Here is a 27724-nt window from a genome sequence, read left to right as displayed (position 1 = left end):
TTATAGAAAAGCAATAGGATTGAATGGAGTTGGCTTTTTATCTAAAAATAACCATAGAACAAAACCATACAAGAGGAAGGGATACCGTAGATGCTTTCATCTTTCACAACCGTTCAATTGTGAATACATGATCATCAGTCAGAAGCAAAATGAGACTATTTGGGTAAAGTTGACCCCTGAGATATACCCAACAGCTGCAGAAGATCTTGGGTGCTTCATATCTCCAGGCTCTTACAGAGATTGCTGCTCTTCATACAGTTTATTTATCCTGTAATGCTGAAAGAGCCTGTTCCCAAACTCTCTCACACAATGATAGGAAACCATGGTGTGTTTGGGATACGCAAAGACCCAGTGTCTCGTCCCATTCTTATAACTCACGGAGCCAAGAACAACAAACACGGAACAGAATCTTTTTGAACCAAGTTTGAGACAAAACTCAATCCTGGATCCCCAACCTCTTCAAACACCCACACCCACTGGCCCTTTTCTCTGTTTTGTCTTTAAGGGGCTGTCTAACCCCAACTGGTTTGTACCTGCACTCCAAAGATTCAGATTTATTGCTCTGAAACCTTTCCACCTTTCAGACAAGAACAATGAAAAGCAGCTTATTTATAAAGCGAGTCCTCAAAGCACCTTTGATAATTGTTGAAGAACAGGCAGCTGGCAATGATCCGCATTATTATGTAGTCAAATTTATCAACTTAAAAATATTATGCACATTCAGAAAGAAATTAATAAACTGCACATTTGCACCCACTTTTTAAAGGTGCAGTGTGTAAAGTTTAGCAGCATCTAGTGGTGAGGTTGCGAATTGCAACCAACAGCTCAGTCAAACTGATCTCACAAAGTTCCGTGGGATAGACACAGAATTTTTTGCTAATTTTTCCATGGCATTCTCACGGATCTCCGCATTTTTCCGTGGCCCTGCTACGGACTGTGTTTTTCCGTGGCATTCTCACGGATTGGTTACTCAACTGCTTTTTCCTATTTTCAAACCATTTTCACTTCGGTTTAGGGTTAGATTTGGTGTTTGCGTTAGTATGACACTTTAACTATTGGTTTATACTATTTTTTTCTTTTATATTGTTTAAACTTTAAACAATTGTCGCCTGGTGTTGGGGTTAGAGTTGGGTTTGGATAGGGATGTCATTTCATGTAAATCTAACCCTAAACCGAAGCGAAAATGGTAAGAAAATAGGACAAAACAGTTGAGTAACCAGTCCGTGAGAATGTCACGGAAAAAGACAGTCCGTAGCAGGGCCACGGAAAAATGCAGAGATCCGTGAGAATGCCACGGAAAATGAGCAAAAATTCTGTGAATATCCCACGGAAATTCGTGAGATCAGGCTGGCTCAGTCCACTGTTCACCCCTCACTTTTGAAACGCATAGAGAAGCTACAGTAGCCGCCACTGGAAAAACATGTCATCGACGGAGACAATTTAGTAAAAAAAGTTTGTCCGTTAAGGGCTTCTGTAGAAACATGGCGGCACAAAATGGCGACTTCCACGTAAGGGGACCCTCGGTGTATGTAGATAAAACGGCTCATTCTTGGGTAATAAAAGCATAACGGTTCATTATAAAAAGGTCTTTATACACCCCTGATAATATAGTTTTGTATATTATTTTGCATTTCAGTCAAGAGATTCTTCTAAAAATTACACACTGCACCTTTAAGACACAATTTTACACTTAAATTAATAATGCATTATTAAGGTATTTTAAAGGCAATCCATAATAATCATATTCAAACACAAAAGAAGATATTTTGAGAAATGATGGTAAACACACAGCAGATAGTGACCATTGACTTCCATAGCAGGAATAAAAAATATGATGGAATTTAATTGGTACCGGCGTCAACTGTGTGCTTACCATCATTTATCAAAAAATTTTCTTCATCATTTATCACAATACTTCCAAAATATTTTTTCCTACTATGGAAGTCAATGGTCACTATCTGCTGTGTGTTTACCATTATTTCTCAAAATATCTTCTTTTGTGTTTATCTCAAATTCTTTTACATTTGTTAAATAATAATATTAATAGAACCAGCTTAATGGTATAAACATTAAGAATAAATATATAGTTTTTACTATTATGCTAAACTAGGACGATTCAAATCTAAACTAGTTTAATTTAAAAATGATGAATGTAAACATTACGTTTAAAAAGTTAAAATTAACTGCATGTCCAACATTGAATAAACAGACAAACTGAGCTCAAAAAGTTTTATTTCATGTTAACACATAAAATTTACAAAAATCCTAACACAATTCAGACAGCATGAATGAGAGGTTACGATACACATTGAAATTCCAATCTGGTGCTGTCAGTCCCTCCTGTGCATAGTGCACCAAAACATGCACCTTATAGTGCAGCTGTGCCGGACCTAACAAGCATCTGGTGCGTGCTGTGAATGCTGGTATGAGGCTTCCATAAACCTCCGGCACAACCCTCTCATCCTGCACAAAACCCTGGGGCACAAATTTGTATCCGCCCAAAAGTAAAACAAAACTACAGTGACCCACGTAGGGACCCATGGCCCAAAGTAAAGTGATGGAAAAGATTCAGTTTCCAAATACAAAGCTACAAGATAATATTTTGCACACATTATGCCATCAAAAGGTTTGCATGTATAATGAAGTTATAGTGTTAATTCATCCTTTGTACTGAAATGAGAAACCTTGAGTTAACAAATTTTCCAGAAGAGGGTACAAAAAAAACATTTTCATACGATGAATCATTTCGTTCATTTATCAAAGCCAACAACAAAAGATGTCTCCACAAGCTATTCACCCCAGCTTCAATAAGAAAACATTGTTCCTGCCCCCTGATGCGAAAGAATGTGGCTGCGGACTTATGCAGGTGGAGGGATGAGATCCCAGCCGTCCCATAGCCCGGAGTTTGTACAGTACAAATCCAGCTTTCAAATCTACTTAGTATCACTCTGAATTTCAAACCAATGGGAAGAGAACCCATTCAGAGAAGAGGCCATTTTAGGGAGAGTGTATACAGGGACAATGCTATTCAACCATCACAAAAGACCAGCGTCTGTTCAAAAACGGCATGCAACTTCTGCTCTTTTTGCACCTCGCTTTACAAATTTAACTTTGTAGCTTATTTCTACATATTAACTCGCCACGATGCATTTCCTACAACTTATGAACAAAAGTAATGATTTAAAAAAAAAGGAATGCAATAAAGCACAAAAACAGAAATATAAATTGGTCTTGATGTAGTTCCCAATTGTATATTATTAGTGGTCTTGTGTGCACCTCTCATGGAGAAATAAGGTCCCTCTCATGAAAGTATAAATGAAATAAAAAACAGAACAAATACTAAAAGACATCATTAGAGACAAACACTATCTACATATACACATTTAATGCAGATGAATTAATAACACAAAAGCACAATGATGAACACGAGCCCAACAATGAGGTCTACGAAATGAGATGAACAAATCCTAAAACGAAAAATATTGTACTGTAGGCACCTACATTTTACCAATAGGCAAATGTGGCCAATCACATTGTTTCATTTATCAATAATCTGATAAGTCGCACAAAGAAAGTATAAATCATTCATTATATACAAAAAGGCACTATGGGTGAGGATAATCTGTTTTTATAATTGAAGTAAATATATAAAGTACAGTAATGCTACTGATTTAAACAATTGTGCGTATCTACTCCACCTAATCTCTCTTAATCGACAATAAAGACTACATTTCTAGTCTTAATTAAACTGCAATGTTCAAACTCTACAGATGTTGAGGAGTTCTACTTAAAATACTTTGTTAAAATGATTGTTTAACATTAAAAAAAAGTCATTGCATTGTGCAGCTTTATGCTTAAAAAACTCAGTAAACAAGTTAGATTAGCAGCTAAAATTAAAAGCTACTAAATAAAACAGTGCCTCAAAACAAGGCATGTATTGTAATCTGTCAGTTGTCCACAAGAGGGGGCATTTTGTCCTCAATCATGGACATATCTAGCCAATAAATTGACAGAGGCAATGCGTGTTATGTTTTGAAATTACAATACTTTGCTGTATTTGTACTGAATAGTACTGAATTCAAAGTGACAATGGCATGTATGAGCAACCTTCACATACTACAGTAACTTGAGTATGTTGTATAACAGGTCCTTACCTGTAATTTTGTTAATCCCTTTCAACCAGTTTCACAAGTTGGGTAAAATGATACAGAGCATTGCATAATCTAGTGTAAGACCTTATTGATATCAGTAACCCTTGATGAATGTTATGACCTAGTTTATTTTTCTTTTGGAGGTAAGGTTGTGAATCGTTGCGTGTTACTCCATAGGAGGAGCGTCTTGCATGAAGGGGGTGAAAGAGGAACGGATGGTCCGTTCCTTCAAATCCTGCTGGATGCGGAAGTTGTTGACCATACTCCTCTGCTCCTGCTCCTCTGCAGATGTGAACAGCAAACTGCGAAACACCGCCAGCTGAGAGAAGGAGAGAAGTTTGTGAGAGTATGGATTTTAAGACATTGTCAAATGACAATAAATAAATAAAATGCACAGTCACGGGTGTTTAATGTTATTTGGGATGCAAAAATTGCCTACAGTAATGCCGCCTTACAATTGCACACGACATTCGGACAAGACTCACTGGATTTTGCTCCCTAGTGGCAGTCGTTATATGAATATAAATAAATATTTAAATGAATATTAAATAAATGTAAAAGAATTAATAAATAAATATAAAATAAATATAAAATAAATAATAAATACAAAATAAATAATAAATAATAGATACATATAAAATAAATATAAAATAAATAAGATAAATATAAAATAAATAATAAATAAATATAAAAATAAATAATACATAAATAAATATAAAATAAATAATAAATAAATAATAGATGGATATAAAAATAAATATAAAATAAATAATAAATACAAAATAAATAAATAATAAATAAAAATAAAATAAATATAAAAATAAATAATAAATAAATATAAAAATAATAAATAAATAAATAAATAAATAAATAAATAAATATAAAATAAATAAAAAATAATAGATGAATATAAAATAAATATAAAATAAATAATAAATACAAAATAAATAAATAATAAATAAATATAAAAATAAATAATAAATAAATATAAAATAAATATAAAAATAAATAATAAATAAATATAAAAATAAATAATAAATAAATATAAAATAAATAATAAATAAATAAATAAAAAATAAATAAAAAATAATAGATGAATATAAAAATAAATATAAAATAAATAATAAATACAAAATAAATAATAAATAAATATAAAATAAATAAAAAATAATAGATGAATATAAAAATAAATATAAAATAAATAATAAATACAAAATAAATAATAAATAAATACTGTACTGTACGCGCACTGCCAGATTTTTTTAAACCACGCCTACATTGTACGCGTAGGTCGTGCATGCACCTATATGAGAATGTACAATGTAGCCTAGAAGATGAATAGCATTTTGTCCCAATTCGCATGCGTTGAACGTCTATGTACACGTACAAGTCCAAAAACTATACTATGTAAGGTTCAACCGTGCGTTTATGTTTGTGTACAAGTAATAGGGTTCTTTTTAGGCTATAGTTGGGTAAAATATAGACATTTCGACATTGTGGACAAAATGGACCTTTTCTAGGTGAACTTCACCCAACCATGGGTGCAAGTGAGTGCAAATACTCTCTGGACCTGACCATTACAGTGAATTTACTCTTGGTTAAGACAGGGTTCAGACGTGAATAAACAGACGTCAGCGGTGCACCTGATGATCCTTTCCATTCCATTTCCCAGGTTACCATGGAGCAGTGGAACAAATTACCAAGAGATATCCAGCAGAGTCAACAGCTAATGTCAGAGGGGTCTCAATTTATAACTCCCTAATAAAACCGAAATATATAGCTTTCATCTACTTTCATCCAGGACATTGCGAGGTATCCTTGCAAAGTTAATTTCCTTCTTCTTTAATACTTGCTATTGAAACATCTCCCATTAATTTCCTGTCTCACATTCCCCAAATATGTTAGGCTCATACCTGATCATGGCTGACTTCAATATGTTGTTTCATTAAAATCCATGTCACGGCCTCGGTAAGAGGAGGAGTGGTCAGAGAGCCTGCGTATGTCCAATAGTCATCGATGTTCTTCGGTAGAAGACATGCAGGGTCGAACTTGGTAAACTCGACCAGGCTGTCCTGGTTAGAAAATTACAAAGATAGATTGTAACGTTTAAAAAGCACTTTGCAACTACAAATGTTCCTAAAGATTGTTAAAAGTTAAAGTGCCGCAAAGCCAGATGACTCGTGAAAAAAGATTTATGGAATGTTTTTGCAGACAATATTTTAAAAAGAACTGCGAATTGTTTTTGAACATTGCGTTTTCTACTTGCGGCTGTAAAAACGGTATTTGCATTTCCGTTTGCGCAAAAGTACAATGTATGCAAAAAAAAAAAGTGCCTTTGCTATAAAAATTTCCTATATCTTTCCAGTTACAAGCCTGCCATATTTTATTCTCAATTGCAAATCCCCATTTGCTATTTTTATTTCCTCTGGCGACGCATACAGAGCCTGCCAAAATGCCCTTTGCATTTGCGTTTTTGCACATAAACCTGTCAATCACGACTAAGGGGGGGTGAGATTATACTATAGGTCGTGTTTGCATTTGGAAGCAACGTTACTTACATGGATTCAAGCACTTGCCAGATTTTTTGTGTGGTATCGGTGGTTTTTCCGATACAAGTATCGGACCAACCCTGGTAATAATATAATATATTACACGCTCGTAAATGCTTTATTCTGATTGGCCAGTCACAACATTTCAAGGTTCGTTCTTTTCAGATAACAACCGCTCAAAACTAAAACACACGGTAACCCGGATGCTGGAAATCTTTGACAGGTAGAGTTTAATATTACACAAAAATTTTATATGAATATATCTTTTAATAACATATATGACATTATATTTACAAATGATTAACCAAAGTGTGTTTTGGCATTTAAACGTTGTGTCTTATCTTAAAACTAAAAATTAAACCGGGTTTTATTCTCGCGTAAGGTCTAAAAAGTAGCAAATAAAATATTTCAAATGAATATTTATTGTTCTTTACCTTATGAGTTAAATAGCCGTAATAAATGAGACACAAGCGACCTAAACATTAACCCTATACATTATTGTACCTTCAAGTTTTTTGAGAGTTGTTATTTTAGCTATTTTGTGCCGCACCATGTGGCTGTTTAAGCGCAAGCGGCTGTAAAGTGTGATTGACTGTGAATAAGGCAGCTTCCATGTCAATACAATTTGCAATTCCTTTAATTGTCCCAAAAACATTCCATAAATATCATTCATCCTGTTTCCAAAACATCATTTATGCTGTTGTTCTTAGACGATCTTAGTAACTCACAACAAAGACATGGCTCAATGTGTACAAAACACCTCCTTCATACTGTAATGTTTTACCTTGTGTCTTACGGCGGGCAAGGCATCCACCAGTTTCTGCAAACCCTCATGCCTCTTTCCAACCTGTGAAGAACAAGAAACTTTGCATTTTAATATAAAGATCAGCAAACGATTGCATATGTGAATCTATGAAATTATTGATAGGCAGTCAGTACCTTTAGAAAAACTCCAATAACAGCTAATCCATTTTCCTCCACAACAGCTTCTTCGAACAAACTGTACTTATCAGAATTCCAGTGGACCAGGTGAAGCTGTTTGGAAAGAAAAAAGAAACTCGTTTAGATCAAATTACTACAAAAGTGGTAGCTTTGTGTTTTCGGACTTCCTTTTTCTGAACCACAATGGCTTAAGTTGACACCCACACAACCATACAGAACTACATTCATGGCTTTAACCAAATAGGAAATGAATGCACTTTTCGCAATAGACGACACATTACAGAACTGAAATCTGAGCACACACCCAAACGAAGACAGCTACAGGAGTGTTCAGAGATTTAACAAGGTCAAAGTTTGATTTATCTCAGACTTCAAACTATGACATGACCTTAATCACTTAATATTCAAGATATCAAGGTTATATTTTTAATATTTATTATATATTCCTTACATTATGTAGGATAAGTTTAAGAAAAACAGTAAGGTCACAAAAAATATGATTCAGTTAGGTTTTCACTGGTAGGAGGGTCTCACTTTTCCCATGTTCATCCTTACATTCATGTGCACGAGTTTAATTATTGAATTGTACAGCACTTCTCAAAATGGATAATTTTATGTATGGGGTAACGTTACCTCAGCGGGGTAAAGGCGTCGATCTATAGAGTGCTCTGAGCCCCAGGCATTGGTCTCACCCCAGTGGAAATGAAACTGGCACAGTCTGAACTGATCCTCCAGCGGTCCTCCCTGCAAAGCTAAAGCACATTAATTTGAGTCAACATCACCATGTTACCAGTATCTCACAGAGCAGAACAGATTGTTTTACCTTGTTCATATTTTTTTAAATAAGACAAGATTGTAAACAGATTGTTCTGCAAAAGAAATAAAATCACAATAGACGTATCACTATTCTGTCAATCCATGGGAAAACTAAAAAAGTCGATTCCCAGTAGGGCTGGTCCGAATACCAGTACCTACTAACACCGTAAACAAGCTGTTTTAGAAGAACGAACGAAATGAGTTCAACGACCTGTAAGAACACGGTAGCATATCAAGTTTATTTACTGACCATCAGGCCATCCGATATGTTGGTGACATTTCTTCGTTAGTAGAACAATAAAATATTTTGCAAAAACCCCAGTGCTTGGTCATATAATGCTGTCAAAAGTCAACTGACCCTTCTTGTGGGGTTTGGTGGCAAGAGTTTTCAGCACCACACTGCCACCTATAGAGCCGGAGAATAAAGTGCACTTGGCAGTCTCTGCATTAATGCTAATAATGTTGAAAGAATAAGAACATTCGAATCTCAAAATTGGAAATCGAATGCGAGCTCACCAATCAAATATTTAAATACTCCTGCCCAGCCCTAATTCCCAGAAAACAAATACTAGGGATGCACGATATCGACATATTGTTATCGGCCGATAAATGAAAGCCGATAAATGATGGATTATTTCGGTTTGTTGAACCACTTCACTTGCTCATTGCTGGCCAAGTGGAATTGTGATTGGTGCTTTCTGTGACATAGCACGAAGATGACATGTGTTGCGGGCTCAAGAAGAGTATGCTAGTCTAGCGCAAAGACAAGATGTCCGCGGTCTGGGAGTTTTTCATTGTGAAATTAATATGAATATTTATCGGCCTATATATATATATATATATATATATATATATATATAAAAATTTCCATATCGGTGCGTCCCTCACAAATACTGATAAAATGTATAGCTTAAATGTAAGTCGCTTTGGATAACACCTACCAAGTGCATGTATAGTATGTATATGTAAGAAAATCAAAAATAATAGATGGATGCAGTCATCACGTCATATTCTTAGTTGTGCTAATGTTCATCGTGTTGAAAATTTGCAACAATACTTAAAGGAATATTTCACTTTCATAAGAAAATGTCCTGATAATTTACTCACCCCATGTCATCCAAAATGTTTATGTCTTTCTTTCTTCAGTCGAAAAGAAATACATTTTTTGAGGACATTCTAGGATTTTTCTCCATATAGTGGACCTGAACGATTTGAAGGTCCAGATTGCTCTAAACAATCCCAACCGAGGCATAAGGGTCGCAGACGAGCATTTCAGGTCTAGCGCAAGAAGTACATAATTTTTTTTTTTGGGCGAAAATGATGATTGTTTCGCTAGATAAGACCCTTATGCATCGTTTGGGATCGTTTAGAGCAGTGCTTCCCAATTCTGGCCCTCGAGGACCCCCTCCCAAAAAGATTTAGATGTCTCCCTATTTAACAAACCTGATTTAACTCATCAGTTTGTTAGGGAGACATGGGATGTTTCTCAATGTCAAGGATACTTCCTTGGCAGGACTGGTCTTTCAAGTCACTTCCTTCAGAGGCTAGGCGAGGCTCCTCTTTAGAATTTGGAGAACACGTTAATGGAACAGGCTAGCAAGTGCACGAATGTCATAACGTCAGTAAAAGGTCTGCTTTCCGTGCTGCGCACATAGGATTGTGGGTGATTTGAGAGTGCAAAGGATACACATATGCATCCTTTCCTGTATATGGGATATTTTTCGAACGAAGGACTCCTTGGTTGCAAATCCGAGGATCCTCGACATAGTGCTTCGACGGATGTGGATGACGTAGCATCCTCGAAATTCTGGCTACCGAGGATCCTTCCTTGACATTGAGAAACAGCCATGTTTACCATTTTGGAAGGAGGCTGATTAGTTGAATCAGGATTTTAAATAAGGAAAAATCTAAAACTTTTTTGGGAGGGGGTCCTTGAGGTCTAGGATTGGGAAGCACTGGTTTAAAGCCCTTTGAAGTTGTGTTGAAACTGCAATTAGGACATTCAAACCATTGTGTTCAATTGAAGTCCACTATAAGGAGAAAAATCCTGGAATATTTTCCTCAAAAAAATAATAATTTCTTTTCGACTGAAGAAAGAAAGACATAAACATCTAGGATGACATGGGGGTGAGTAAATTATCAGGACATTTTCTTAAAAAAAGTAAAGTATTCCTTTAATGACATTGTGCATTTCATCATCATATAATTTCTTTTGATTATTTCTGTACTGTTTTTTCTGTATCTACTACTAAAATTTATTTTTGTAACTCTGTTTGCTAAAACAATGCAAAGATATGAAATAAATTATCAAAAATCATAGTCACTAATTAAAGGTGGCACAGAAAAAAACTGTATTAAAGGTATAGTTCACTTTAAAATGAAAATACTCATCCTCATGTTGTTCTAAACCTGTATGAATTTATTTTTTCTGATGACAACAAAAAATATATATTTTGAGAAATTATGGTTAACACACAGCAGTAAGTGACCATAGACTTCCATAGTAGGAAAAAAATATTTTGGAAGTATTGTAATAAATTACAAAAAACAATTTGATAAATGGTGGTAGCACACAGTTGATGGTACCCATTAAATTCCATCATATTTTTTATTCCTACTATGGAAGTCTATGGTCACTTACTGCTGTGTGTTTACCACAAAAAAAAAAGAAATTCATACAGGTTTAGAACAACACGAGGACGAGTAAATGACGACAGAATTTTCATTTTAAAGTAAACTATCCCTTTAAACTAGGCAAAGATGAATAATAAGAGCTCAGTACATGGTAATGACATATCGTGAGCCTCAAACACATTTGTTTCCTCATTCTTATGTGAACCTCGTGCAAGCAAAAGTATGCTGGAAACAGGCCAATCTCACCATAATACTGACTGTGACATCACAGTCGAGATGTACGCCCCCAACATTAAATTACAGTTTAAATGAATTACAAAGTTGTTAAAATGCTAAAAACAAATTTGTGCAGAGTTAACGCCATATGCTAACATTAAAGTCTGAAGTTGACTTTACAGTTACGTTTGCAGGTCCATACTGAAAAAAAAAACACAATCTCCAAACAATTAGTTGTTCCTCAAAATCTGTATTTTCGTCTGATACAGACTCAAACATACAAGGTCTGTTCACTAATGTGAGCTACTGACATGAGCCTCAGAGCAGAGCCAATCAGAGCAGAGCTCAACATTATTATTCATGACCCTTCCAAATAGGGCAAAAATAGACACTTTCATTCAATAGCCTAATCCTAAGGTTGTAAATATACATGTAGAAACATTTCTGAATAATTTTTGCACTTATTAAAGTTAGATACCTTTTATGTAAATAACAATTTAACATTATTTCAATGCATTCTTTAGCACATTTAAATACTATGGAAAGGCTTGAGTCATTCAAACTTACTGGATTTGTCGGTGGTGTCGTCATACTCGACTAGGAAAGAGTAGCCGTTGTTCCAGATCTGCTGGCAGCTTCTGGGGTCATACTGCACTTTCAAGGGTTTCAGTCGCGGGTCAAAGACGCTTTTGCGCACCGCGATGTCAATGGGTGACTGTTTGTCTCCACCGGGAATATCGAGTGGCTCCTGCCACATCGGGTGCACTAAAGCGAGAAATAACGGTGAAGAAAAGAGTCAGTCAAAATCATGGCAGTGTCTCAATACATGAACCGACACACCACTGTAGCATTAGGACAGTTTCTAAACTCTGTCTTTGGGCATTACCCGTCTAGCAATTTGTTAAATAAAGAAAAAAAAACATATATGAAGAAATGAAAAGCACATATGGTGGTCAAAAATGCTGACAACGCAGGCAGCTCGCTAGATTTTGAGACACAGCCTACATCAGTAAAACCAGATACTGTGAATAATGCGATGTATACAACGCTAAATTATTGTATGCGGTGAATTAAACGATGATCTTATTGGTAGGTCGATTTAGATAACATCATCTGCTAAATGAATGAATGTAAATGTATACAAACAGAATAAACAGAGAGACATAATAATACCTACATTTTAGAGCGCAGAACGCAGCGTCGTGATTAACGTTACACATTTCTTCTTATATTAATGAAAAAAATTTAATGTGAGGAAAAGCAAAAGAAAAGCGAGAAAATGCCGCAGGGCGGTCGACGTGCTGTACTTCTTTTCCTTTAGGGAAGAAAAAGTCGAGGGCTGAAAAAACCCGACGCTTCCTCTTCTGATTTGATGAGTCACATAAAAGAATCTGACAGGAATGTCACATCATAAAGACGTCCAGTCGGGTTTAAATCCCCCTTTATAAATGGACATGCCCTTGTTCATGTTACATCCTTGAGCAAACAAGAATGAGAACCTTTAAACTGTATGAATTTGCCGATTGAACTCTTCTTGCACAACTGGTGAAGTTAAGATTAATGGTCACATGCTTTTGGGTCTACAAAAGAAATGTATCCAGAATCTAATTTATAAGCTGTCAGGGAATGTGACCAGCAGGGCTTTCATTGGATTAAAATACTATACGAGGCCCTTCACTATAATTGCTGACAGCAATTTATGTGGTCAAGACAGATTACAATTTTGCTGACCCATTTAGTGGATTGCAAACCCAACATCAGTGTATCTATCTATATACTTATTTTTAAAAATATATATTTATACTTAAATATATACTTTATAAAAAAACGTAGTCTTTGATTAAATATAAAAGTAAATAAAAAGTGCTCCTGAATAGCTTAGTGGCAGAGCAATGCATTAGCAGCGCAAAAGGTGATGGGTTAGAACCCCGGGAACACATACACTGATAAAAATTGTGTGCCTTGTAATGCACTGTTAGTCGCTTTGGATAAAAGCGTCTGCCAAATGCATAATTAAAATGAAATAAACTGTATGATGAAATAGGTTTATGATGTTTACGCTGTTATTTTCCTTGCCACAAACACAGCTAAGAGCAATTTTAGTAGTTTTCCTAGCCTGTGCTAAACTTCACTTGTTAAACTATATCAGTGTATGCTGTGATTTTGCTGTTTGTCGTGAACATTGATCAATAAATGGTGTTGTGTATTGTTGAAATAATCAGGGTTTAGATAAGATAAGGCCAACATAATAGAAATGAAGGCTATATAAACAGCTACTGGATATGCTGGAAAAGTTGCAAACGCATATTAAAGACTAAAATATTAATATTTAAGTAACTATTATTCAGTTTTACTGTTGTTTTATTATTAGTATGCCATTTTGTTCATTTTATTAGATATGCAATCCTCCATATCAGTTATATATGTTTTTCCTTTATGAAAGTTTGCGATTTTTTTGGTGTATTAATTACCATTGGCAAAATCATGGTTTTAATACAGTAACGATGGCTTTTGTAGCAAACCATTTTTATTTTTGTAACCATGGCTTTTTGGTAAATTGTCAATTTTCATATGGGTAGTCTACGTGAATGCTACTAAAGACAGACCAAATACTTTAATTTGTAGCAATGCTGCAATGACAGTAAAAGTATTGTATGCTCTTCTGTTGATATTGTATTCCCACATGAAATATTATTATAGTAAACTGTAGTAAATTCCTAAATACAAGTGTTGTTAAACCTTATCATAGTCAACAATACTATAGTATACTATAGTAAACAACATTTATTGTACTATATTATGTATACTGTAGTTTAATAATTCTATTATCATTTACTACATAATATAAAAGGTATATTTACAATACATAACGGACTGAAGGCGTGTTATTTAGTTTAGAGTTTACATTGAAAGTGCCAATTGTCTAAACAAATGATGAATCAAATTATATTTCACTTTTTATTTTAAATGAGTGACACTGAATGCATTCTTTCCTGTATTTCCAAACACAAATTTTGGCAGGGCAAGTGAAAACCTGAACCACTATATAATCAGTATAAAAATTATTTGCATTGAGCCCTGTAATAGTGTTTTTTCATGTAGGTTGTAAGCATGTTTTTATCGATTTATTCGTCTGCCAGTCAAAATGTACTGCTTAAAATACTCCCACACAGAAATCTTATCAAATTTGACAACACAACATTTCTCATGTGACTGGTTGAGTTCATGGGTTCAGGCACCTGACTTTTGTTGTGCCACGATCTTTAGGACCTTTGCGTAGCCCTGCTCTAGGCAAAACGCAGTCATGCAGATCCTCATAATTAAACAAAATATTTCAGATGCATAAGAACTGGATGTTTTGTTTATTGATAAAATTAACATGAAAGCATGTTGTATATTTTTCAACGTTAAAATTAGCATGCAACAATACTACAGTTGGAAAGGCATATAAATGTATGTCCAGAATATAAACTTGCATGTATTTTATAATCAATGTATGGTTAATTTTATAATAATTTATTTTCCTTACTTCTATACTATCTTTTAAGTCTTTACTTTTTTGTATTTTCTATAAATATGTTTGTCTGTACACAACTTATGCAGTATGGGCCACTTTTAAAGCGATAGTTCAGCAAAAAATGAATCAATGCGATTTTGTAACATTTGTTTTTGTCTAAAAAAGGATAATCATATACAAAGGATTTGTGCTGCGAGACTGTAAAAAAATAGGGTTGAGTCCGCCTGGAAACATGAGCGCTAAACATGACGCGACACGTGATTGGTTGCTTTAGGTGTCAATCATATGGACTCTTGGGCGGTCCTTGGCCATTCAAAGCTGCCATGGTTCTCAGAAGGTTTGTCTATGAAACTAATAAACCCTCAACATATCTCAAATGTAATTGAAAAGACATTTAAAGATTTCAGCAATATAAAGTGCTAATTTTATAGTTTGCTAGAGTATGATTGTATAAACAATGCGACGATTATGTAAACACTTCTCATTGTGCAAGACCCGGAAGTGGAGAAGCGTTGCTGTAAGACGTTTTCTCTACTAAACACGTCAGATGCAACTAGATTATGATAAGCACGGTCATAAATACCATTGAAACAAATCTCTAATAAAACGCTTTGAGTTGTAAAAAGTGCCCACGTGTTGTAAATAGAACCACTTACGTTACGTGGTCAAAACAAAAACAAACCTACTAATTTGCTTACAACCAAACACGTCCCGCTATAAGTTAGATAAAAAATACTAACCTTGAGTCAAAGCAAATTTGCTGGAGCAGGCAGACAGGCTACAACCCCGAGCAGGTATCAAACGCTGGCTCCTTACATGTTTTAGCAGATGTCTGTGGATCTGTCGACCGAGAGGAGCGACGATAGCTGTCAGTGTCACCATGTTGCGTGCTGTTCCCCTTAAACAATCTTAAACGAATTGCATAGGACCTAACACCTGACCAGACCCTTTGATCAAAACGTAAAACTCGGTTAATAGGTGGTGGCACGGTACACCATGTGAAATTTAGTCCTTGATTGGCATGCAATTTGCCTCAACTTGTCCAAACAAACCACAACTTGTTTTTAATTGGCGGATGAAAACAAAAAAGGGCGGTTAACGCACACACCAAACTACGAAGCGGATCAAGATGTTTCCAAAAAAACTGTTTATACTCGAAACAACAACTCGTCTATGGACGGAAAGATTTAAATACCTCAATGAAAGGGGGATAAAATGGAGGACTAAGTCCAGTCCGGTGTGTGTACAGCTCGACCCCCCAGCTGTACAGCTCAATCCAATCAGCTTCATCCACAGTGGGGCGTTAGGAAGAGGGGCGTGGCTGGACAAGAAATAAAAATATATATCTCTAACAACATTATATAAGAAATATTTTTTTAAAGAAAACTATTTTATGGAAAATCTAAATAATTATTGAATACAAACAGAATACGATTGTATAGGCATGGTGTGTAAACTTTTCAGATGCAGTTACAAGCATTTAGCAAAATAAAAATATATGAATAGAATAAAAACAAACCATAAACACTATAAATAAACAATACAACAGGTGTTTTACTGAAATTTAATTACTTTTACGCAACCTTTTAGTTTGTAGTAATTTTTAAGTTTAATCATTACAGGCCAAAATTAAATATCAATAAAAACCAATTCGTAATGTATCCTTTTTGTTGCAGCTGCACACTTACTATACAAGTTAATAATGCATTTTCTCCTTTTGAGGAATACGTAATAAAGTTTCTATATCTAACCTTACTTCATACGGGAGATGCACGCATTATTTATTTTGTAGACTGTTTGTTCCGAATCTAAACGACATAATGTTTGCGTTTTAGACATTGTACTTCAATAATATAAATTATTTGCTACTAAAGACATTTAAAGATGCTAAATTGAAAATTCAAAGTACGTGCCAACTAGAGAAAAGGTAAGAGACTCTCAGGCAGCGCTGTGCCGACTGATTGACGTAAGAGTATCGCGAGAACCATTTAAAAGCCACGCTCTCGCGATAATTCGGCGTCATAAGCTTATCTGTCTATCGCAGAGCCGTTTGATGTCGTATATTGACAACTGAGCACGTGGCCTGCGGACTCTGACATGTACGTGATTACCAGATTAACAACATCATGTTCTTACGTCTTATACAAACATGATAACGTAAACACAACGAGCAATCAGGACATTGTAGCCCTACAAACACACGTTTTCAGACCTTTTATTCAGCTGCCAAGTTAACCAGAAAACGAGTGGTCATTTTAACTGTGTAAAACAGAATAAGAACCATTTGATATAGTTATCAAGGTGTATTTTTCTTTAAAAAATTAAGTCACAATATTTTTGGTTGTGGTGCTCAAGCAATGCAACGGTTGATACAGTAACACAACTATACTGTAAAATAAATTGGTGATTTCAAATAATACAAAGGTTGGTTGAGAAACAATCTGCAATAAATATGGAATATAGATGAAAATGCCATGAGCACTTTTTTTCCAGCTTTTCTAAACATGGCAAAACACCAGGACACACGCATTGTAAAAAAGTTGAAAAGCATTTTATCCATCAGAGAAAAATCTAACAGAGTGCAGTTCAGAAATCAGCTATTTTCTGTTCCCATGAAACAAAGAACAGGAGGAGAAAAAAAGACATCCACTGAACGTGAACCGTTTTGTACAGATATATTTACATGTTGGTAAGAGAATTCATACGAAAATACAAATGAAGGAAAATCCTCTATTGGGGTTGGGAAACATCATGAATGAATGTTAGTCTAGAGCGATGATGTCATCATCGTCTTCAGCTGGCTGTTGGTCTACGCGTTTGCGCTTGGACGCAGCATCGTCCGTTTCAGCATCGTGGTGTTTCCTCTTGCGGTTACTGGTCTCCGGTGCAACTTCCATGGTGCTTGAGGACGGTTCTTCATCGGAGTCTACAATAAGGACATCATCATCCTCTGCAATGGCTAAAAACAGAAGAAAAAAAGTTGAATTACTTACAAATACCCAAAAGAGAATGATTTGGAACGGCATTTAGTTTTGGGTAAACTAAACCCATGCTGGTCTTACCTTTAGATGAGGTAGAAGGCTGGTCAGAGTCATTTTTACCATTGGTAATGCTTTTCCCCTCCTCTGGTGCACTTTGTGCTGGCGCCTTATCTGGCGCGTCACCCACCACTTCAAACTCCACATCTTTTTCTAACTCCTCACTACAACAACATAAAATGCATTTACAAGTTTGAGAAAACTAGTAAAAAGTCACATTTCTAGCTTTTTAGACACACACTGACCTGTGAAGTACGTTGACCTGAAGTGTGTAATCCTGCAAGAAGTCATCAGCTTGAAGACGGCTCCCGTTTCGAATCCCAAAGTCGGACAAAAACTTGTTATTGTTTGCTACGAAAGGAAAGAGAGAGACCAAAATATCAACACAACACTTAGAGTTGAGGTTTAGTTAATAAGACGAATGCCCTCTAGTGGCAGACTTATGAACTGCAGCAATGTGCTGAATTACAACCTTCAGTCTCTCCTTCCTCAGACGAGATTAGGATCGTTCCCTTTCCATCTTCAATTTGTACATCTGGTGCCACCATGCCAAATTTTTCCTTCAATATCTAAAAAAGGAATAATGCAGATGTGTGTGAGAAACAGAAGTGTGCCAACCCAAACACTAAATAAAAAAAATTAAATAAGGTTGTTACCTTGTCCTGGAGAGCAAGCACAAAGGTCTTATGCACATTAAGTTTGACCGTGACCTCGGGTCTGCTGGCGCACACGTAACAGTTTGGATTGGGAGGGTCCAGCGCACATGGAACCAGGAGCTTCTTCCTGGGATTGGGTTGCTTGTTTAAAAAGATCTAAAGCAATGCAAAACAGCAAGAAAAATAAATCATAACTACAGGTTCTTCACACTGCTAATGACAAACTACTTTGAGGGCAGAAAAAGTTTCTGAGATGCCACTTTCCCCACCGCAAAAAAAAAAAAAGGTGTTGAAGAAATGATCCAATTGAGGTCACACTTCTCTAGTTTCTGATTTTTATCTGCAGATGTGCATCAATCCAATCTGCATCACCGCAAACTCACCGTGCGACACTGTTCAAAGTCTGAGTTAAGAATCTTCAGCGACTCCAATACAATAAGACCGGCGATGACGGCGTTAGTGGTGGCTATCGCTGGAATGATGTTCCCAGCCATTGCTATATAAAAAAAGGGAAAAATTGATACAACATTCGTAGTTATTAAACTATCATCTAAATATTTTAGTTGCCTCTTGTTTCTTTGTCATTCTAAAAGGTTTGTAAATGAATGTACTAAAACATCTTTACTAAGACCAAGAAAAGTACAATAAACTATACTGACGTTTATTTTATTAAATGTCAAAAAATCCTTTATATCCATTTTAAGCCTTTTATTGTTTCCTGTTTATAACAAACTTTAAAACCTCCATATACACTTGTCAACATTTAATGTGGATCAAAAAAATTCAAAGTTGACAAGAATAAATAAACATTTTGGTTTTAGGGCAACTTGTTTGATCCACTTTAAATGCTGACTAGTGTATATTTAAATAGTCTAGTTAATATCCTGCTATCATTCCTTTTTAAATGCGTCATATAAACTTAAGTAACCTAAAAAAATAATTCAACCATTCAAAATGTTTATAGTACTATATTCTGCTGTAAAATTTATTGTGCTTTAAAATTTCACCTCAAAAGTCAGAATAAAATTTTTCATATCAAAGAACCTCTCAAACTTACATTTGACATCAAAGCGGCTTTTCATGTTCATGCTGAAGACGTGCATTCGCAGGTTTGCGGCTGCCGTGACAAAATCCATAGCTGGAGGGTCGTCCTGAAATCAGACACAATTCATTTGTTACATTGACCACCTAAACAGCTTTTTTTTTAAGATGCACATTATTAACTTCATTACTATTTCACAAATTTGACAATTAAAATGTCAAAATTAAAGCAACACTGATATAGCTACGATGTAACATGCCTTACAAAGTTTCTAAATTAAATGTACTAGTTTCATTCTTGATACAATGATGGGCGGTTTCCCAGAAAGGGCTTATTCTCGTCCCAGATTAAAAATGCATGTTCAGCCCAAAAACATTTTCTACTGACTATGGCTGTTAATTGATTAAAAGATTTTATCTAGTTAACTCGTGATTAATAGCAACTTAATCACATATTTTTATCCATTCTAGATTTACCTTAATTTAACACATTTAATACTCTACATGGGCATGGACAAATATGGGTGCTTTATGCAAATGTATGTTTATTATGAGGGAAAGAGTAAACAAAAACTATTTTGAAAAAAAAAAATCCAGTTAAAGGCTCAAAAACAAAATCACAGCATTCATACCTTAAAATCACTGGTAATTTGTAGTAAATTAAAAGATTTAGCACACACAAAGTCAAAAACAATATCAATATATGTTAAACTTTTTTTTAAATACTTTTATTGTTTGATTGCCATTGAGACAGACAGCTTTAAGATCTAGGGGTGGTTTCCCTGGAAGCCAGGACCAGACCGTAGTTTAATTAAAAAATATCATTAATTATAACAAACATGTCATACTAAAAACATTACTTGTGTGCATTTTGAGGCAATAAAGGGCACAGGCAAACAAAGGGCACTGACGTATTTTAAGATATGTCAGTGTAATGACAGCTCTTACATTTATTTTAGTCTAGGACTAAACTAATACCTGTCTGGGAAACCGACCCATTGTGTATAATGCTAGGACCTAATAAAAATGTTACATATCAGGGCACGTATTCATGAAGATTCTAAGAGTCCTCTCTGAAAACTCTCAATTTAGCTTAAAAACCTTTACGTAGGAGTCTTAGCTTAAGAGCTATTCTGGACTGAACTGAGATTAACTCTGAGTAAGGAAAAGACAAAAACGTTTATCTTAGTGAGGAGGCGGGGTTGACCCCGTTGCTACGTGTGACGCAATCTTTTGAAGACTGTGATTGGTTGTTTGTCCAAGTGTGATAACTTTGTTTTATAGACGTCTGTAACAGACCTAAATCATTTTTTCTGCATAGTTGCATTTTTAAGACCTTAAGACCTCTGTTAAGGGTTAAGAAAAAAGTAATACAGAAAGCATCTTTACTAGGATTTTTTCTTTAATTCTAAGAGTAAACGCCCACATTTCTAAGAATTTTCTTAGAATTGCGTCACTAGGAGCTACTTTTTGCATTAAGATTCTTTATGAATACGGGCCCAGATATTTTCCCTATATACTTAACCCTCCTATTATGTTTGGGGTCAAATTGGCCCCCCAAAGCGACTTTTACATCTCTGAAAAATATGCTAAGTGTTTTTCAAACCTACTACTATTTGACTTTTCCTTGATACTTTTTGACTTAAAGTTACCTTTAGTCACTTTGAATAAAAGTGTCTGCCAAGTATATAAATGTACAGTACACACAACGTGTGTGTAAAACTGATCTAATGAGTGTTTTTTACCATTGATGTGTGAAAAACTGGTATAATTGTTCTCAAATAAAATAAGTTATATATTTTTTATTTATTATACTACTTTTAATTTTTCATTAAATATACTCTAAATTTTTGTGCTATAAAAAATAAGCCTTTATAGAAGTGAATCTATTAAATAAACAATTTATGTATATATAAAAAAAGTTGTTTTTCCTACAATTTTATTTGAAAGTTATTACGCAAATATTTAAGTCAATTTGACCCCAAGTGTTACTAAAATTTGAACATAACAGGAAGATTAAGACATAACAGATTATATCGGTGTGAATTCTTATCAAAACAGATATTTTTGAAACTGTACATTTTGTCTATGTGTGCATGTATGCGTGCATGCTTTAAATGTGTCAGTCAGCACGAGGAAGATCGTTTTTAAGATTAATTAAGCATTTAGGACGGTACACCCCCAGAAAACGTACGATAATAAAGATAATTTTAGACATTTAATGACTATTTACTGTCTAAGGCTACATCTCAATTTATCTAACAACATGCTAGGCCAAAAGTCAAAGAGAAAATGAGCGTTGGCGTTAATCGCACATTAATAAAATGTGTTAAAATGAACTTACATAAACGCGATACTAACGTGTTACTTTTGACAACCCTAGTAAAGACATATCTCAACATAGATCAATGCCTGTGTTTTGTCTCAAGATGCACACCAGTAAGATATGTTAGTAAAAACTACTTACATGTCCTAGTCCTGTATTAATCTAAACCTTGTACTGGAAACCATCCCTTAATGTTCAAAACTATTTGTGGGAGCTCACCTTGTCCCAAACCAATTCTGCACCATCACCCTTCTCTGCCAGCTGAGATCTGAGAGTCTCCACACTATGGTGGAAAAGCTGAGCGTAACCCTGAACGTCCAACACCTGCTGGTCCTTCAGACCAGCTCCACAGACTTCCTCCTGAGAACCTGCTTATACACACAAAACAGAATCAAGTAACACTGATGCTAAACATTATTAATGTTACAGCTTATTATAACCCACATTTACATTAACTCACTTACTAAAACCTTACCCAGTTGCTGGATCTCAGTCCAGTCGAGAGGTATCGGGGCTTTCCTCTTTTTCCACAACTTATCCATAGTCAACAGATACATGATGTCATCTTTATAAAGCTGAAATGAGCAACGGGAAAAGTTAAATCACCTGTAAAACATACACACAAAACAACTAAAAAAAATTAGTTACTGCACCTTATTGAAGACTTTGACAGGATCATAGCCTGTCGAGCGAGCCCAATCTTTAGTGGACACACGTTTGATGTCTCCATCCTGATCGGAGGCTGTAGCTCGAGCCGCTGCGTCTGCGAGGTTCCCTGCAGCCACACAAAGTCAGAAATAAGACATAACGCAACAATGAAGACTTAGTTACCGGGGTGTGATATTAAAACTATTTCTCGTTGAGGTGAAAAGTTGTCTCACCATATGTGCACACAAGTTAGTGGCAAAACCTTTGACAGTGGTTGCAATCTGTCTTTTACTTTAAAAAATGTGTAAAAAAAATCTAATTTTGTCTTAGTCTTGTAAATAAAGCAAGTTGTTGTTAAGTGCGTGACTACTTACAAGCAGCCTCTGGATCGGCTGTGTCAGGCGAAACTTCCTGATCCGCGTCCTCTTCTCCAAACAGCTGACTGTGGACACATGTTGGGAATACCAATTACATCCAAAGGACAATAATTATTTAAGCTTTTAAGACCAAAGTTGTATCACTTATCCTCCAACAAATACCACGTGCTGTAGTATGTGTGTCAAGAAACTTAATTCTTAATTTTATGGCATGACAGATGTTATTCAAGACTTACTTGAAGAGATATTTGGCCCACACGATGCAGTGAATGGGTTCGGATGGTGTGTTGCGAATGGTGCATCCTGGGAAGGTTTTCTGTGTAGGTTTAGGCTGGCACTCGTAGCACTCCGTCTGACCCTGCGGTTGGCAAAAATTTTATTGCATTGTTCCAGCTCAATGGCACATTATAATACAATGTATACCCTAAATGCATTGCAAGCTAATTTGAATGAACACGACTGCCAACTTTACATCAGATGCAAAACCCTCTAAGTGCATCTAAAATGTGTTCTTGTAAAACTAGCATTTTTATTAGACTCTGCACACAAACCGAGGCTGTAAAAAATATTTGATGAGCGTATAAGATGTGCATTTGGTTTATATCGTCAACTCAGTTATGGCGGAAGTGACGATAAGCATCTTTTATGCATCTTGAGCTCCACATTTACTAACTACAAAAAAGATGGCTTTTTACTTTGCAGGGAACATGCCATAATATCTGTATAGTTTGTCCAAAATCTACCAGCTGTTGTAAGATATGTGCCTTACCTTCTTGATAACCGTAACTTGTCCCAGATACCCCGCCGTGCCACTTTCAATGAGAGGAATGTCTGCTGCCAAACACATTCTGTTGACGTGATTTCTGGCCGCTGCAAAAACAACAAAAACACATTTTTAATGTGCTTTATTGGTGGAGTACAGAGATAACAATGCCAAGGTCATGGGTTCAGATTAAATATTTATGTAAAACATTTAGCTTAAGAGAACATGATGTACCTCTGTTATCCAAAGCATTCATGACGAGCTGGAAATTCCTGAAGAACTCCACATTGTAGTCGGGGCTGTGAAAAGCACAGAAATCATATTAAACACGACATCGGATATTTTAATGGCATACAACTGTTAATATAACACCTAACCCTTGGCTGTAACATAACAGGACTCACTTCATGATGCTGTCATGATAGGCAGTGATACTCGCAGATGGGCAAAATCTCAGTACGCTCTCCTTGGCAACCTGAAACACATTGATAATTGATTGGAGACTGGCACACATAAATGATTAATTTGTAACCTGAGCTCAGTATTGCCATTTACCTGAGCTTTGGACTTGCCAACATGTTTCTTTTGAAACAGGAACTGCCTGTTAAGGTTGCTTACATCAATGGTGTCCAGGTCAATCTGGAAAAAAGACAAATGAGAAACAAAATATTAATACATCAAAAGGTGCCTTAACCTTTCCACGACTTTTAAAAGTGATTTTATAGAACACGTTCCTACAAAGGGCTTTGTTCAATCATATATGTGACCCTGGACCACAAAACCAGCAATAAGTAGCAAAGGTATATTTGTAGCAATAGCCAAAAATACATTGGTGGGTTGTAAACCTGACCAGATTTTCAATTATTCTGGAGGATTTTATATATAACTCCATTTACACAGCACTTTAGTCCCAAAAAAAGGTCTAAAGAGGCTTCTGTGTGAACACAAACACGTCCCATAAATGTTTTGGGATTGCTCCCGTTAAAGGGACTTAAGCCCTTCTCACACAGAGATTACGGGAAGTACACGTAAAATGCATCCAGAATTTTCCCGGGATCGTTTGATTTTTGGTTCATTCACACTGCCAATGATTTTTTGGAATCTGTGCGTGCAATCACACAAATGCCGTAAAGCTCCCATAGGGACACGTGACGTGTTTAAAGTCCTGCACTTGGTAGGTTTTCATACAGCATATGATGTTTGCTTATTACCCGTGATTCTGCTCTCGAAAAACAACACACTTGCATTTTTTTAATGACAAGATCATAAAGTAGCGCATAATGTGTTGTTCTGCCATGCTGGTGAATGATCTCCACTTCAGCGCAGATAGTGACGAGCGCCCTGATCTCTGCGTTTGGCCAATTTGCAGAAATCACTTGCCGTGAATGTTGATCTGCGCTTAAATCCCTGTATCAAAAAGCCACGTCTTTGCTACGGGATACCCCTTACGGTGCATTCACACAGGGCGTAAGCGTTAACGCTTCCCATTCACTCTTAATGGGTGACATCATGCATTGCCAAACTGAATTGTGGATCCGTCGGCGCCGCATCAATGTTGTTGCCCACGACAGAAGTTGAAAATTTTTCAACTTTTCAAGCAGCAACGCATGCGTCAGCCAATCAGATTATGGAAGACTAGGTCCTCTTTACGGGAGCAATCCCAGAACATTTTCGGGATGGGTTTGTGTTCACACAGAAGCCTCTCTGCCAAATTTACGGGAATGTTTTGGGACCAGAGTGCTGTTTGAATGGGGTTACATATAAAATCCTACAGATTAATTGAAAATCAGTTTTACAACCAAATAAAAGTAGAAACATCATGCTTTAACTAATACGGAAAATATTTTGACAGCTAATCTCACATTAAGTTCTCAGGTTTGGAAAATACTGTATATGAAGACACATCAAATACCAAATTTAAACCTCTCCTGTCAACATGACAGCAGCATGCAAAAACATACAAGACAAATGTTTTAGCAGATCATCTTATCTTCGTCTAAAATACTGTAATAACGTAATACTGCTGGTCTGTCTGTGGTGCATAAACAGTGCATTAGCATGACACGTGTACCCAGTGTTTTCCAAACAGTGTTTTGTTTCTTATTCCAGTGGGATTTAATGGTGTCTGTTGGTTCCCATTCATCAGATAACATTTCACCAAGAGAACCCAAAAACATTACCAATATTATATAGACTCACAGACACTATTGTAGTAGCCATTAAAAACAATACAACTACTATAACCATAAAAATACTATGATGGTTTCTATATTTTTTTCATAGCAGGAGACAGAATATGGCGCCAAGGGGGAACGCAGATATTCGCGTCTATGATGAAATAAACAACACTAGACCTTAAAATGCTTAAGGCAACGTGGAAATTAAAGCGCGCCACTCGTTTTGTTCCTCAGTTGATTCTAAACGGGGATCGCGTGATAACGGGGCCTAACGCGTCCAGCACAAAGAGAGTCCGCCTTTCTCCAACTTACCACTTCAATATTCTTAAAGCCAGTGAGGACCAAGTTTTTCAGGAGCTCGCAGCCGATGCCCCCCGCACCGACCACCAGCACCCGGCAGGAGGAGAGGGAGTCGGCGAGCTCTTTGCGCAGAGGTCCCACCAGTTGTGCCATTGTCGGCTCGGCTTTTCGCGGACGAGCGGCGGTTTGATCCTTCAGGGAGGGAAGAGACGCGCCGCTGGTGCGCATGCGCAGATGCTTCAAACCGCTGCGGAAAAAGGCCCGTCATGGTTTTGATTGCGCCCTCTGTTGGTGTGGCTGAGCTGGAGGAGCTTTATTTTTCGAAAACTTATTATAAAAAACACCACAAAGATAAATAAATAAATCATTAAACGGAATATTATTTTCATGAATATGAATCAATCCGCATAAGAAAATACTACTGTATACGTTTATATATGCCATATATAGTTTTTATAACTTTAATTACTACTAAAACAAACTGTAGTATAAATCCTAGATACTATAGTTAATATTAAAGTATTTACCACAGTTTAGTTAAATACAGAACACTATAGTAATTAGCCTATACTATACAGTATAATTACCGCAATATACTACAGTATACTTCAATATAAAACATTTTATATATTATAAAAAAGTTATTTATAGTAAATATAAATTCAGTATATTTATAACTTTGTTTAATATACTGAATTACTTTTGTATTTACATTTATTAATTTACTACATAGGGTAGTTTTATTATTTTATTATATTATTAGTAGTAGTTTATTAGTATGTATATATTAACAATAAATGTTTTGTTAACTTGTATTGTGAGCACTTCTTGTTGCCTCTTCACGATGACTCGCTTCTTGTATCTTCACTGTGTCTGCTAAATGAATAAATGTAAATGAAATATATTGTAATAGGCTACCTTTGTATTTATGACAGTGTTATTCATTTCTTTATAATTGTTTATTTTATTACTTTTGATAACTCTTCGCACATAATTTATATAAAGTCAGATGAAGGAAATGGAAAACATGAAAGTGCGGTTGCTCAGCAAAAATCCACCACAAACCAGTTGTGAATATAGGTGCTGTTTCACATGAGGGGGATTCGCAGAATAAAGATGCTGAGTGTATGTGAAGGCCAGGTTACACCCCGGTCGTGGAGACAGTTTCCATGAGTAAAATCCCCCAACACACATGTTAAGAAATAATTTCTACTAGAATTAACATCCAGAAATGCATGTCAATTCAAGTATGCACTGAAAACGACATGATGCAATATCAATACAAAATCATTGACTTTTAGTCACTCAATAAAAAATGATTTTTAATAAGGGTTAGGTCAGGTGTAAGGATTAAAGTATTTTAAAATATTAGCACAGAACATAACCAGTATGAGTCAAAGAGAAAATAGCTAAAAATCATTCTTTGTTTACTGACTGAAAGTCAATGATTTTGTATTGATATTGCATCATGTCATTTTCAATGCACTTCACTGAAACACTGACTAAAAAGTTTAGGTCTGAAAAACCTAGAAGGCAAATACAGTGAGTCAAATCTCCAAACAAATGCGTATGC

General features: G+C 35.7%; 2 protein-coding genes across 6 annotated transcripts; both read right to left on the bottom strand.

Moving 5' to 3' along the window:
* Positions 1-2215: 2215 nt before the first annotated feature.
* ca5a (carbonic anhydrase Va) lies at positions 2216-16070 on the bottom strand. 2 transcript variants are annotated; one of them, XM_065271508.2, is made up of 7 exons: positions 15566-16070; positions 11876-12073; positions 8276-8394; positions 7640-7735; positions 7485-7547; positions 6065-6223; positions 2216-4470 (listed from the first exon to the last, which is right to left on the bottom strand). In XM_065271508.2, the coding sequence occupies exons 1-7, from the start codon at positions 15705-15707 to the stop codon at positions 4318-4320; spliced, it is 930 nt and encodes a 309-aa protein (XP_065127580.1). In that variant the 5' UTR covers positions 15708-16070; the 3' UTR covers positions 2216-4317. The 2 variants fall into 2 exon arrangements, with proteins under 2 accessions (XP_065127580.1, XP_065127581.1); XM_065271509.2 differs by lacking the exon at positions 15566-16070 and adding an exon at positions 12486-12710.
* Positions 16071-17360: 1290 nt separating this feature from the next.
* Positions 17361-26369, bottom strand: uba2 (ubiquitin-like modifier activating enzyme 2). 4 transcript variants are annotated; one of them, XM_073813325.1, is made up of 17 exons: positions 26164-26369; positions 24230-24313; positions 24079-24149; positions 23909-23973; positions 23681-23781; positions 23148-23269; positions 22909-22976; positions 22540-22661; positions 22347-22461; positions 22106-22257; positions 19577-19670; positions 18903-19015; positions 18520-18675; positions 18336-18432; positions 18109-18214; positions 17888-18027; positions 17361-17784 (listed from the first exon to the last, which is right to left on the bottom strand). In XM_073813325.1, exons 1-17 carry the CDS (start codon positions 26302-26304, stop codon positions 17588-17590), a joined length of 1944 nt encoding a protein of 647 aa, XP_073669426.1. In that variant the 5' UTR covers positions 26305-26369; the 3' UTR covers positions 17361-17587. The 4 variants fall into 4 exon arrangements, with proteins under 4 accessions (XP_073669426.1, XP_073669427.1, XP_073669428.1 ...); XM_073813326.1 differs by having other exon boundaries at positions 22106-22254; XM_073813327.1 differs by having other exon boundaries at positions 22362-22461.
* Between the last annotated feature and the right edge of the window lie 1355 nt (positions 26370-27724).

The sequence above is a fragment of the Paramisgurnus dabryanus genome, chromosome 23 (assembly GCF_030506205.2).
Source record: "Paramisgurnus dabryanus chromosome 23, PD_genome_1.1, whole genome shotgun sequence".
Classification (NCBI taxonomy): domain Eukaryota; kingdom Metazoa; phylum Chordata; class Actinopteri; order Cypriniformes; family Cobitidae; genus Paramisgurnus; species Paramisgurnus dabryanus.
The sequence above is the reverse complement of the archived record's forward strand: the minus strand, read 5'-3'. Positions and strand labels throughout refer to the sequence as shown.

Coding starts and splice junctions, on each gene's coding strand:
- ca5a (XM_065271508.2), bottom strand. CDS start 15,707: ATGGTGACACTGACAGCTATCGTCGCTCCTCTCGGTCGACAGATCCAC. Junction 8,395..11,875: donor CGACACCACCGACAAATCCA/GTAAGTTTGAAT, acceptor AATGTGCTTTAG/CTTTGCAGGGAGGACCGCTG. Junction 7,548..7,639: donor TTATTGGAGTTTTTCTAAAG/GTACTGACTGCC, acceptor TGTTCTTCACAG/GTTGGAAAGAGGCATGAGGG.
- uba2 (XM_073813325.1), bottom strand. CDS start 26,304: ATGGCACAACTGGTGGGACCTCTGCGCAAAGAGCTCGCCGACTCCCTC. Junction 24,314..26,163: donor GCTTTAAGAATATTGAAGTG/GTAAGTTGGAGA, acceptor TCTTTTTTCCAG/ATTGACCTGGACACCATTGA. Junction 23,974..24,078: donor TATCATGACAGCATCATGAA/GTGAGTCCTGTT, acceptor TGCTTTTCACAG/CCCCGACTACAATGTGGAGT.